The 11,818-nt window shown below is 36.9% G+C and overlaps 1 protein-coding gene across 1 annotated transcript; it reads left to right on the top strand.

The window, feature by feature from the left end:
* The first annotated feature begins 258 nt into the window (after positions 1-258).
* gjc4b (gap junction protein gamma 4b) lies at positions 259-10,684 on the top strand. The gene is made up of 3 exons (XM_051906438.1): positions 259-506; positions 6,711-7,875; positions 9,337-10,684. The coding sequence occupies exons 2-3, from the start codon at positions 6,741-6,743 to the stop codon at positions 9,348-9,350; spliced, it is 1,149 nt and encodes a 382-aa protein (XP_051762398.1). The 5' UTR covers positions 259-506; positions 6,711-6,740; the 3' UTR covers positions 9,351-10,684.
* Positions 10,685-11,818: the final 1,134 nt, after the last annotated feature.

Raw genomic sequence — 11,818 nt, forward strand, 5'->3', positions numbered from 1 at the left:
TTAGCCTATATAGTTAGAAAAAAATCCCTCATGAACCAAAAACTGAAGAAAAAAAACATGGGGCATTTCTGTCACTGCAATGGGTTATTGTGGAACTCGTTAATTTTATTTATTTATTTATTACATTTCTCCAAAATATGTGATGGGATGCAAATCAAGGATGTGATAGTGGGTATCAGATAAAAAAAATATCGGGAAAGCATGATCAAAATATATTAGATTTCATACCAGTTCATACTCAGGCCTAAAAAAAGGGGGGTGGGGTGCGCAGACGGAGGCGCGGCATTTCAGGAGCCTGAGCCTCTTTGTCCTACTCACGCTATATGAGCCCCCAACTCGACGGCGTGTGGGGATTCACATGCTACCAAAGCCAGACTCCGAATGGGTTAATAAAGAGTGTGGATTTTATTGTCAAAGATAGTTGAGATGTGGTGATATTTCACTTGCTCGTACAAACTACTTCGAAGGACGTAGCTGAGGAAAAGTGTGGAAATCTACTCAACGAGGTATGTTTTTTCCCCGCTCTTCAACTGACTGAAATTCGACAGTGGCCAACGGATTTTTGGTGACATCTCGCTCACACACAGCGAAATAACTAGTTTTCTGCTTTATCGGTTTCTGTGTGAGAAGTTTATACGCGTATTTTTCACACAAATACCATTATTGTTTAACTAGTATCTTTAAGTCGTTTTATAAGGAATTGTCGCGTGTTTCTTGCGTCAGTCGGAGAACAATAGTAAACTTAAACGCAGATGGATGAGTTTTTCTTGGAAATGTGGATGGATAACGGACAAACCTTTCGTAACTGTACGATGAAACGTCTGTGTGGTCGATATTAAGTCATTATCACGTTCTTTTATAAGTGGCGTTGAACAACCACGTAGCTTTTTGAGACGTTGGCTTTTCTTTTTAATTTGAGAAGAGCAAAAGATTCACCTCAGGTAAAAGCGCGCCACCGTTCGCGCGCACACACCGACACGTTGCGTTGGATGAGAGACAGCTGTTTATCGAAATATTTTATTAGAATCCTCAAAACAATATATTCCGTAATATAATCGTAGTCTTTTTATTGAAAGACAAGATGCAGATATTATTTTTATATATATATATTATTTACGTTATTTTGCATCTTGTATCTCTTGTCCCTTAATCGATATACTGAAATGATTGGATCCCATTTGTTTTTGTACTACTTTTTGATAGCGTAAATTAAACTACGAACTGTAAAAACTATCGTTATATTATTTTTTTTTATGCAAATATATTTACGTTCGTAAGTTAAAAAGCATTTCTTTCCTTAGATTGAGTGGTTATATTAAGTTTTAGTGTAATTTTAGATGTGTATATAACCGTTTAAAGTTACTGGTTAGTTTACTGTTGTTATTTATTGATATTAATGATTCATTTACTGATTAAGAAACTTTAATATTGGTTTTAGATCAAACTGATTATCGAAAGATTTTTTTCATGGGCATAGGTCTACACTGGCCTGTAAGAATAGACTTCTCCTCTAACCCTAGTCTTATACATGAATAAAGCATTTGTTTTTAATTTAAACTTTGGTTATTGGATCAAGAGTATTACAAAGGGTCATTTCACTAAAATTCAAGTCTTTTTCGTTTTAAAAGCCAGTATTAGCCATCATCCTGCCACATTGCTTAATAAGCTCATGTTCTGTGGATTTCTTTTGGTGTAGGGGAAGGGATGTGATTTATTTTTAAAACTTAAAAAGACAAGCAGGGGAGAAATTAACTTTTACACCAAATGCACATGTTTGTGACTGTCTTCTTATTCATCAATTAATTTCCAAGGGCCAAGTAAGTCTTGCTGCTTCAAAATGCTTTCAAGTTTCTTTGAAACTGAGATGTTTTGAAGTAAGCACCAGCCTCCTGTCCTTCCACCAGAGCTGAAGGAATCTGGATTGGAACGATAACTGCTTTCTCAGATGTCTCCACAAAGCCACTCTGTTCTCTCTTTAAGTTAATGTCTGACGTGGTAATGGTCGCTCTGTGTGGAGTTGCTTGACTTAAGAGGAGGTCAGGGTTAGGTTTGAGGTATTGCTGAGGGTCTCCCAGTCTTTTAACAACTTAAAGAGAGAGTTCACCCATTCATGCCATTCCAGAGATGTATGTGACACAGATTTTTTTTTTTTTTTTTTTTTTTTTTTTTTTTTATAAAGTTGATGTCAATACAATGAAAGTCAGTGTGGTCTAATGTTGTTAATTCTTCAACATCTTTTGTTCCAAAGAAGAAAGTCATACAGATTTGGAATGACTAAATAATTACTAGGGCTGCCAACTAACAGTCGATTAAATGTTAGTCGACGAGAAGAGGCTTAGTTGACCAAATTTTAATCAGTCGGTTAATTGCAGAAAGAAACTCCATAGGAAGTAACCAAGTCCATAACGGACAGATCATTAACGCCGCTGGTCCATGTGGTAATTACGCCGGGCAGGAAATCCAAACATTTGCCCTAACATTAATCGACCTCAGACATGGCTTATCATTTGAAATATGCAAGTAGTAGCCTAGCCTCGTGTAGCCAGACCTTAGACTGATGGCAGAAGGTCTAGACTTCATCACCGCTTTTATTGGCCGACGTGTAAAGCAACCAATCACAGTTCGTTTTGTTCCGCGTCATGTTTAGGGGTGTGAAAATGTAAAGTTGATGTCCCTACGATAACAGACCGGCGTTCATCTAATTAATTATTCATTCAAGAACATTGTGCAAGTTTACTGCAACAGTGGAGCCGCAAACTTCACATACTTTAGAAAATCCAGTATTTAGTTGATCCTGATAAGCGCTCATTGTCCCAGTTGTAAACACGATGGCTTTCTTCTATGAGGGAGTTTGGCGTTACAATGGCTTTGTTTTCATGCGGACTGTTAAAGAATGCGACACAAACATCTCTCATAAATCCTGTAGAATTCAACCAATCAAATGACGACTTTGAAACTTTCCCGTTTCGAAACCTTTCCCATTTTGTGTGCCATATGCATGAGACATTCAGCCAACGGTAAAATAAATCTGTGTTTCAGCATTAGAATCATGAATTAGGGCTGCACGATATTGGAAAAAACTGACATTGCGATATAAAGAGAAAAATCGCCAGATGACTTGAATAGCTCTATTTGGAAAGAATGAATCATTCTAGAATGATTCAGGTGATTTTGTAGGTGAGCGATGCGCATAGAAAATAATGAACAAATTACCAGCATAGATAAATATAATAGAACAAATATACAAATGAAATAAATAGTGCTTTATATTTTCCAGGTAAGGTATTCAGGTACAGAAATTGAATGATCAAATGTAAAATAATACTGTATAGTCTCACTGTATAAATTGAACATGATTAATTTGTGTTAAAACTACAAAAGTGACTTTTCTCTTTGTTTTTTTGTTTTTTTTGTTGTTTGATTAACATTTATGACACAGAAAGCAGCAGGGGCTGCTGTCACTGTAAGAGCAAATGTGCGGCGCGGATCCAAAATACTGTTACACATCTGGTTTTCTTTCTCAATGGTTTCGTTCACCTAAGCCATAAACAATTGTTTACGAGGACAGTTGATCTTTTACATGCGTTTTGACCCTTTTTTGCATGTATATGTCCGTTCAGGCACAAATGGACGGGGAAGAGAACGGCATTTGGCGTCCACGTACATCTGCGCGGCTCTGTGTGTGTCGCGTGCGCGCACATAAAACAGCCGCACGTTCAGAATTGAGTTCTTTCACGTCTTTGTGCGCTCAAATGGTTTAAAATCCCTTGAATGTTTAAACTGACCTAAAACGTGTTCAAATGATAAACTTTTCATTGTATGATGGTCAGACTTTGCAGTTAATCAGAGAATCACCTGCGGTTTGAACCGTGGTGTCTGGTCCGTACGCATTAATGACCCCTTTACTAGACATCGCACATATCCCGCAACGTGACTATCATGGATGCGCACATTGCGATTTCGATGTTAAAACGAAACAATATATCGTGCAGCCCTATCATGAATATTTTTATTCTGGTGTCACCATTGTCCTGTGCATTGGGTTACCAGCATCAAGTCCAAGCCTATTCATTTCCACTCCCAGTGAAATTCCAAATTTAGCATTTTAATCAACATTATTTGTTATCCTTTTACCATATGTCTTGGATTATCACAATATCATATCGTCAGTTCAGTATCATGATATGTATCGAATCGTGACATGAGGGTATCGTTACAGCCCTAAAAATTAGTACCGCGCTTACTGTATGACATTAACTGAGCTATCCTTTAAGTACACATGTACAGCCTTTCAGATTCTCCTAGTCTTTTCGAAATCCCTTACCATCCTGATTGTTTTTTTTGTTTTGTTTTTTGCACGGTATATTGTTTTAAAAAGAGTTTTTTTTGTTTTGTTTTTTTTTGTAATAAATATATTTTTTATATATATATATATATATATATATATATATATATATATATATATATATATATATATATTGATTTAAAGTCCTTGTCTTATATTTATAAGTGGCATGGAAAAAGTGCATGGGCCCCGTTGTAAGATCACACCTTTATAAGATCTCTACACTAGGTGTGTTATGGGTGTAGAGCCTTTTTGGGGCCCTGCTTTGAGGGCCAACTGGGCACCAGCTGTGGAATGTTCCAAACGACAACCACACAGTTGTATTGCCGCCGGCAATCGGATATGGCCCCTTTGTACTAAGAGTACAAATTACAGTGATTTGACGCCTTTAAATGGCACTCTTAGTCTCTCTTCTTTACCACAACAGCGTGGCCCTCAATTTATGCAACTGTCTCTAATAGACCCTTGGACAGAAGCTGTGGCCATTGGCAGCATGTCACCCACCAGTTCCTATGAGTTTTATTAGAATTTATTTTATTAGGCTTGGGCTGGAGTGAGAGTCAAGGTTCCCATGGTCATGGGGAAAACAGTAATTTCAAATTTAAATTCTAGTTTATTTGTTTATTTATTTTAAGTCCACATACAGTAATCAAGAACAAAGTTATAGAAAATCAATGGTCAATAATGGTGAGAACCCCAGAGCGTCTTTACAGATGTTTTGGTAAATTCACACACTGGAAAAATCAAGTCACAGCCATGCCTGAAGCGTCTTTTGTTTACTTGATGTAGCCTGTGAGGATTGCACAGTTTGATTAGACCTGTGGATGACCCCATCCTCTCTTAAAGTAGCTCTACTCCAGTTTGTGACCAAACCATTTTCAACTGGTTGCCTGTTTTGAATTTACTTTGTTAGAGCTGCCAATTCCACAGGCATTTGGTTGTCCAAAATGGGATAAGGAATTTCTTTGTGTCTCAGGTCTATATAAGACCCATGCTCTATTTCAGTGGGGCATGTGAGGTGACGGAGTACCCAAACAAAATGCAGAGTTTTGCCGTTCATTTAATTCTACCCCAACTTAAAGTAACATTAACACCAAGCATGTATTTCTAACAGGCAAAATGCAGAATCTAATGTAAAAACTGGAAAATGGGAGTGCTGTAAAAGTCAAATACATGACATCCAATCAAATTGCCTCATCTTTTGCAGACAAAACTGACTGCATCCACACACGCAGCGTGCATATGATAGGTTTCGTGCAGAGTTTTGTTTAATATTTAAAAGTATCATTTCATTTTTACCATTATTTCATTTCTCTATTGAATATTTTTTTTTCTTTAAAATATTATCTCATAACATTATGCCATTTTAATTGCATTCAGACCACCTCTAAGCAGCATTAAACGGTGTGTAAAAGTGTCTAAATGCAGCTTGTGCCACTGCAGTGCAAAGATGGCTTTTCTTGATACTGATTTCATTTGATTGAAATTGATTTAGTTTAATTTATTGCTTTATTATATTAATAATTTAATGGAATTTTCAGAATTTGACAACATTACACGTACATTTACTAGGGTTAGAAAATCTTTCCTTTAATGTAAAAAGATGCAGTCTAAGTGGAAATGGTTTAGGGGGTATGCCACTAAAAAGTTTGGTAACCACTGCTTTATTTGCTGACAAGTAGGTGTTACACACAAGAGGTCAGATAATACCAAGGTGGTAAATACCTCATTCAAATGATATATTTTTACTCTTTAGCTCCCCCCAATCACATTCAATCTTAAATGTTTTTTTTTTCATATAAGAGCAAAATAACAGGGTTTTCACTCATTTAATTGTAGTTATTAAAATGGCTCTCATTTATTAAATGGTTGAAATTTAGTTGTTCGATTATTTCATGTTAAGTGAGGTGTTGTTTTTTTGTTTTTTTCTTCCCTCCCTCCCCTCAATTTGTTGGCCTTAGCTGACTTGGGTGTTTCTGTGAAAGAGCTTGTTAGAAAAGTAACCTTTTAGCTCCATCTAGTGGATCTTTCTGGTTAATACAGGCTCATGTGCTCGTGCTCATGTGAACTTTCAACTTTTCCTGATGGAGGAAAGCAGCTTTTACAGATTTAATTCTTAAGATTTTGCTATAATCCTTGGAAAATTATATATTTGCTTTGTTCCTGATTTTTACCATTTAAATCATTCTTAATGAATTAACAACTAATTTCCTCTCATTAGTGATATAGCTTTTGTCAGTCATGTTGTAGGAAGGTATGCTATATTCATGACATATTTATTAAGTTTAATGTATTCATTCTTTTTTTAATTATATTTTTGATGCCGTTTTCAATTACTAATAGTTAATGTCTTGTTCTCATTTAGGACTGAGACAGTGGTTTTTCTGGGAACACCATGAGCTGGAGCTTTCTTACGCGGCTGTTGGATGAAATCTCCAACCACTCCACCTTTGTGGGCAAGATCTGGCTTACATTATTCATCATCTTCCGCATTGTGTTGACTGTCGTGGGGGGCGAATCAATATACTATGATGAACAGAGTAAATTTGTGTGTAACACCCAGCAACCTGGTTGCGAGAACGTCTGCTATGATGCATTTGCACCGCTTTCTCATGTCCGATTCTGGGTTTTTCAGATCATTATGATCACAACCCCTACTATTATGTACCTGGGCTTTGCTATGCACAAGATCGCTCGCATGAATGATGACGAGTACGGGCCGAGATACAGGAAACGCATGCCCATGATTAAGCGCGGTACCAACCGTGATTATGAGGAGGCTGAGGACAACGGCGAGGAAGACCCCATGATGACGGAGGAGATCCTGCCAGAGAAAGAGAAAGCAAAAGCTCCCGAGAAGCCAGCCCCTAAACACGACGGGCGCCGGAGAATAAAGCGGGATGGGCTCATGAAGGTATACATCCTGCAGCTTCTATCACGGGTTATTTTTGAGGTGGGCTTTCTCTTCGGCCAGTATATCCTGTACGGTTTCGAGGTTGCCCCCTCGTACGTGTGCACTCGCAGCCCCTGCCCGCACACGGTGGACTGCTTTGTGTCACGTCCCACAGAGAAAACTATCTTCCTGCTGATCATGTATGCAGTGAGCTGTCTCTGCTTGTCTCTCACGGTGCTGGAGATTCTTCATTTGGGCCTCAGTGGAATCCGTGATGCTTTCCGGCGACGTTCACGCCACCAAAGTGTTGCACGTCCACGTGGTGCCATATGCAGACAGGTGCCCACTGCCCCACCAGGGTACCACACAGCCCTGAAAAAAGACAAGCTGTCTATGGGAATAAAACCAGAGTATAACTTGGACTCTTGTCGAGAGCCTTTTGGCAATGAGTCGTCATTGCGAGATATGGACCGCTTCCGTAGACACCTGAAACTGGCCCAGCAACATCTGGATATGGCCTATCAGAACGGTGAGAGCAGTCCTTCACGCAGCAGCAGCCCAGAGTCCAATGGCACTGCTGTCGAGCAAAACAGACTCAACTTCGCTCAGGAGAAGCAAGGGAGTACATGTGAGAAAGGTAAGACAAAAGTGAAAATTTTTAATTGGTTGAAAAGAAATAGTTCACCAATTTGATGCAGACATCACAGTTATGTCACTTGCAGCTGCACGCACATGGTGTAGAAAAACAGCGGTAACAAGTGGAGGAAAAAAAAATCCACAGAATAAGAGAAAAATGTTTTGTTGTGCCAGAATCGGAATGCAGAAAATGTAGTCCTTTTTTTTTTTTTTTAATAGAATACCGTCCTTGAAGACACCCATTGAAGCTAAACGTAGACGTTTGTTGCAAGTCACAGACTGGACTGATGAAACGTGCAATGTTTAGTCTACTATTAAAACATGAATTTGATGTAAACAATAAGTCTATGTAATATTCACATATGCAGTTCATAGGGGATATACATACATAGCAGTTACAGCATGAAATATTTAAACCTAAAACATTTTACATGGATACATTTTAAATCTATAACATTCTCAAAATTTTGACTTTTTTTTTCTTCTTTTATTTTTCTTGCATTTGCGCATTTACATCTCCCAGTTTGGACTTTATAACTCGCAATTGTGGGTTTAAATCACAATTCTGAGGGGGAAAAAGTCAGAATTGAGGGATATAAACTCAGAATTCTGAGGAAAAATAGACAGAATAAAGAGCATGTCAATTCTGTTTTTCCTTCTAAGAATTGTGAGATATAAACTCAGATTTGTGAGGGGAAAACGTCAGAATTGTGAGAAACTCTAAATTTACCAAAAAATATTATTATTATTATAATTATTATTATTATTATTATTATTATTATTATTATTATTATTATTATTCTTCCATGGCTTCCACACACTGCTACTGCAAAACTGTCATTTTCTGCCACCAGGTAGGCTCCGCCCACAAAAACCGTCATCGCTGTTTGCAAACACAAAATCGTTTTTTGTTTACGTTTACTCATCCTTATATTCAAAATCTCGCTCTCTCTCTCATATATATATATATATATATATATATATATAATTTTTTTTTTTTTTTTTTTTTTTTTTTTTTTTTAAATAACTATTTTGATGTGGGTGGGTGGGGTGCCCTCATGTCACGATTCGATACATATCACGATACTGAACTCACTATGACATTATGATACTCAAAGACGTTTAACAAAAATGAACTGTTGATTAAAATGCTACATTTTGGTATTACATTGGGAGTGGAAATGAATAGGCTTGGACTTGGTGCTGGTAACCCAATACACAGGACAATGGTGACACGAGAATAAAAATTAAAAAGAATAATAATTTTCATTTTGGGTGAACTATTCAATACATATTGTTGCATTTTTGTATTGTGATACATTGTGGCACGATATATTGTTACAATATATAAAACTCAAACTTCACCAAATAGCCAAAATAAATTGAGATTAATGTTCATATTCTTAGAATAAAGATGTTCATGTTTTAATTCTATTTTGTCTTTTCTCTCTCGCTCTCACAGGGATCCGCGCTTGATTGAGACTCATAGACTATCAGCTGCTTTCTTGTGCAATGAAGCGCCCCAACTGGGGTTGGAATTGCTCATCTTGGAAAGTGGAAAGAGTCTGTATGTGTGTTTGTTGTGTATTTTCTTTTTGTTTGGCTGCTGAACATTGTGCGAAGCATCGTGAGACTGAGTTGGAACCTGTGTCCGTACGCACACTGGTGAATCCGTGATAATGTGTTGTGCAGTATTATGGCAAGTGAACGCCAAGTTAAAAATCTCAAAGCAGCATCTCACCAGCCAGTTATACTTGACATCAGCCAGTCTGCCTGATACTCCAAAGTGCCCTAATGCTAGTTAGGAAGATGATCTGTATACTCCTCAGACACTAGGCGACTGTGCAATGTCTCTAGTCTCTTATCATCTCTTTTTTTTTTTTTTTTCTTTTTTTTTTTTTAATATATATAGGAAAAATAAATCGGTGGTTCTTCCATTTGTTTACCACACTTCTAATGAAGTGCCAAGGGTTGCATCTCAAATGCCTTAAACTGGAGTTTACATATTACCTTTGCCATTCCAAAATGAGATGGATGAGCCAGTGTAAAGCCACATGAAATGTAGTTTAGTCATTTAGAATAGCTCTGTGTTTTGAGTAGTGGACCACAATTAGTGTATGTTTGTAATGAACAAAGTGGAAACCTGGAAAATGCTTGAATACTTGTGAATCAATTATTGATCTACAAAGAGGCTTTTGATATTTTATTTGCATATTGTGTACTGTAGATGTAAATGAGTAGTATTTTGGTACCCCTCTTATTTTGAGGAAGCTTCTCCGTAGACTACAATTTCAGTCTTTAATTGCTTTTTTTGTCTTCTACATTATTTTGTGAAGCTTTAAGCAAATATGGTTTTCTTTGGCTTTCGTTTAATTTGACCAACTGTTAGAGAGGCAAACTCAGTTTTCAGAGCATGTCTTCACACATTTTGAAAGCACTAATAAAGAATGTTTCATTTAATTGGTTTTTACTTTCATAATTTCTCTAAATAGTTACTGTCCAGATTAGTGTATATTTTTGCCTCCTTTATGCAAATGCAAATCGTAAGTTGGTCCAAATGCAGTTTACATTGAATAGCAATAAGGAAAGCCATAAAGCCTGAAGTTTTATACATGGTACCAATGCAATCTCATCTTGAAACCGTTTAAAGTATAGGAGTATAAATTACCAATGTCCGTTAACAGCCAGGTTTTCCATCTTTTGATACTTTTTCCAGCATCTCAACTTTTTATATCTTCCAATGTTTTTGTAAGGTTTTGTAAGAAGTATTTTGTAATATGCCAAAATAAACCTTTGGTCTAAAAACTGCAGTCATGCCTTGTTGTTTTGTTGTGGTGTGTGTGTGTGTGTGTGTTTTTTTTTTTTTTGTTTGTTTGTTTGTTTTTTTTCCCTTTCCCTTTCTCTTTGCTTCTTATCCAGGTATTAATTATTTTTCAGGTAAGAGTGGGCACGGCCGTTTGTAAATTTAACGTGTCTGACTTGCGGTGTCATTTGCTTCCAGTTATTTTTATCTGTACAAAGCAGCTAGTTATGCTGCTTGATATTGCAGACTGGTATTTCTTACCATATTATTTTAATGTATTGTCTTAATTATAAACATGCTGGTTTGTAGTGCAAACAGTTTTACAGTTTACTGCACTTTGATATTCTTATTTCCAATAGCGGCTAATAAATCAGAAGTCTTGCACCTTACTTCCGTGTTGAAAAAAAAAAGGTGGAGATTATGGTTTTGAATAATGATTAGGGCTGGGTATTGACACAAATTTCATGAATAGATTAGATTTCAGTCCACAAGCATGCGATTCGGTTCAATATCAATTATTTATTTTTTTACAGTTTGCAATAAACATTAATGAACATCTGAAGGTATGAAATATACAGTACAACTTGCTGAAATCCATATGTCTCATGTGATTCCCTCCACCAGTGTTTCAACCACGGAAATGCGTCAATAAAACCGCTTGTAAACAATATCACATTTACCTCAGAAAAACCATAATCCGTGATTATAAACTTGTTACTCAGCTAGAAAAATTCTCAGGAAAAGAAACTCTATAGAGGAGCATTTTGCTAAATACGTGCACTGTATTAAACCATTAGTTCACTTTGAAATCAAAATTAGCCAAAGCTTTACTCACCCTCAAGCCATCCTAGGACTCTTTCTGACCAACATAATTGCAGAAATATTAATAAATATCCTGACACATCCAAGCTTTATAATGGCAGTGATGGGGATCAATGAGTATGAGCTGAAGAAAGTGCTTCCATCCACATCCATCCATCATAAACGTGTACTCCACGTAACTGATGTGACGCCAGTTTACACTTTCTTCGTAACTTCAATATGGAAGGCGGTCTGGCGGAAGCTAGATATTTGACTTCATAACTTGTCTAAATATGGATATTTTTTTACACAAACACTTCGCTTCAGAAGGCCTTTATTA

This window comes from Ctenopharyngodon idella, chromosome 9 (genome assembly GCF_019924925.1).
Source record: "Ctenopharyngodon idella isolate HZGC_01 chromosome 9, HZGC01, whole genome shotgun sequence".
Taxonomy (NCBI): Eukaryota; Metazoa; Chordata; class Actinopteri; order Cypriniformes; family Xenocyprididae; genus Ctenopharyngodon; species Ctenopharyngodon idella.

Bases quoted from the DNA above. Each gene is read 5' to 3' on its own strand.
- gjc4b (XM_051906438.1), top strand. From the start codon at position 6,741: ATGAGCTGGAGCTTTCTTACGCGGCTGTTGGATGAAATCTCCAACCAC.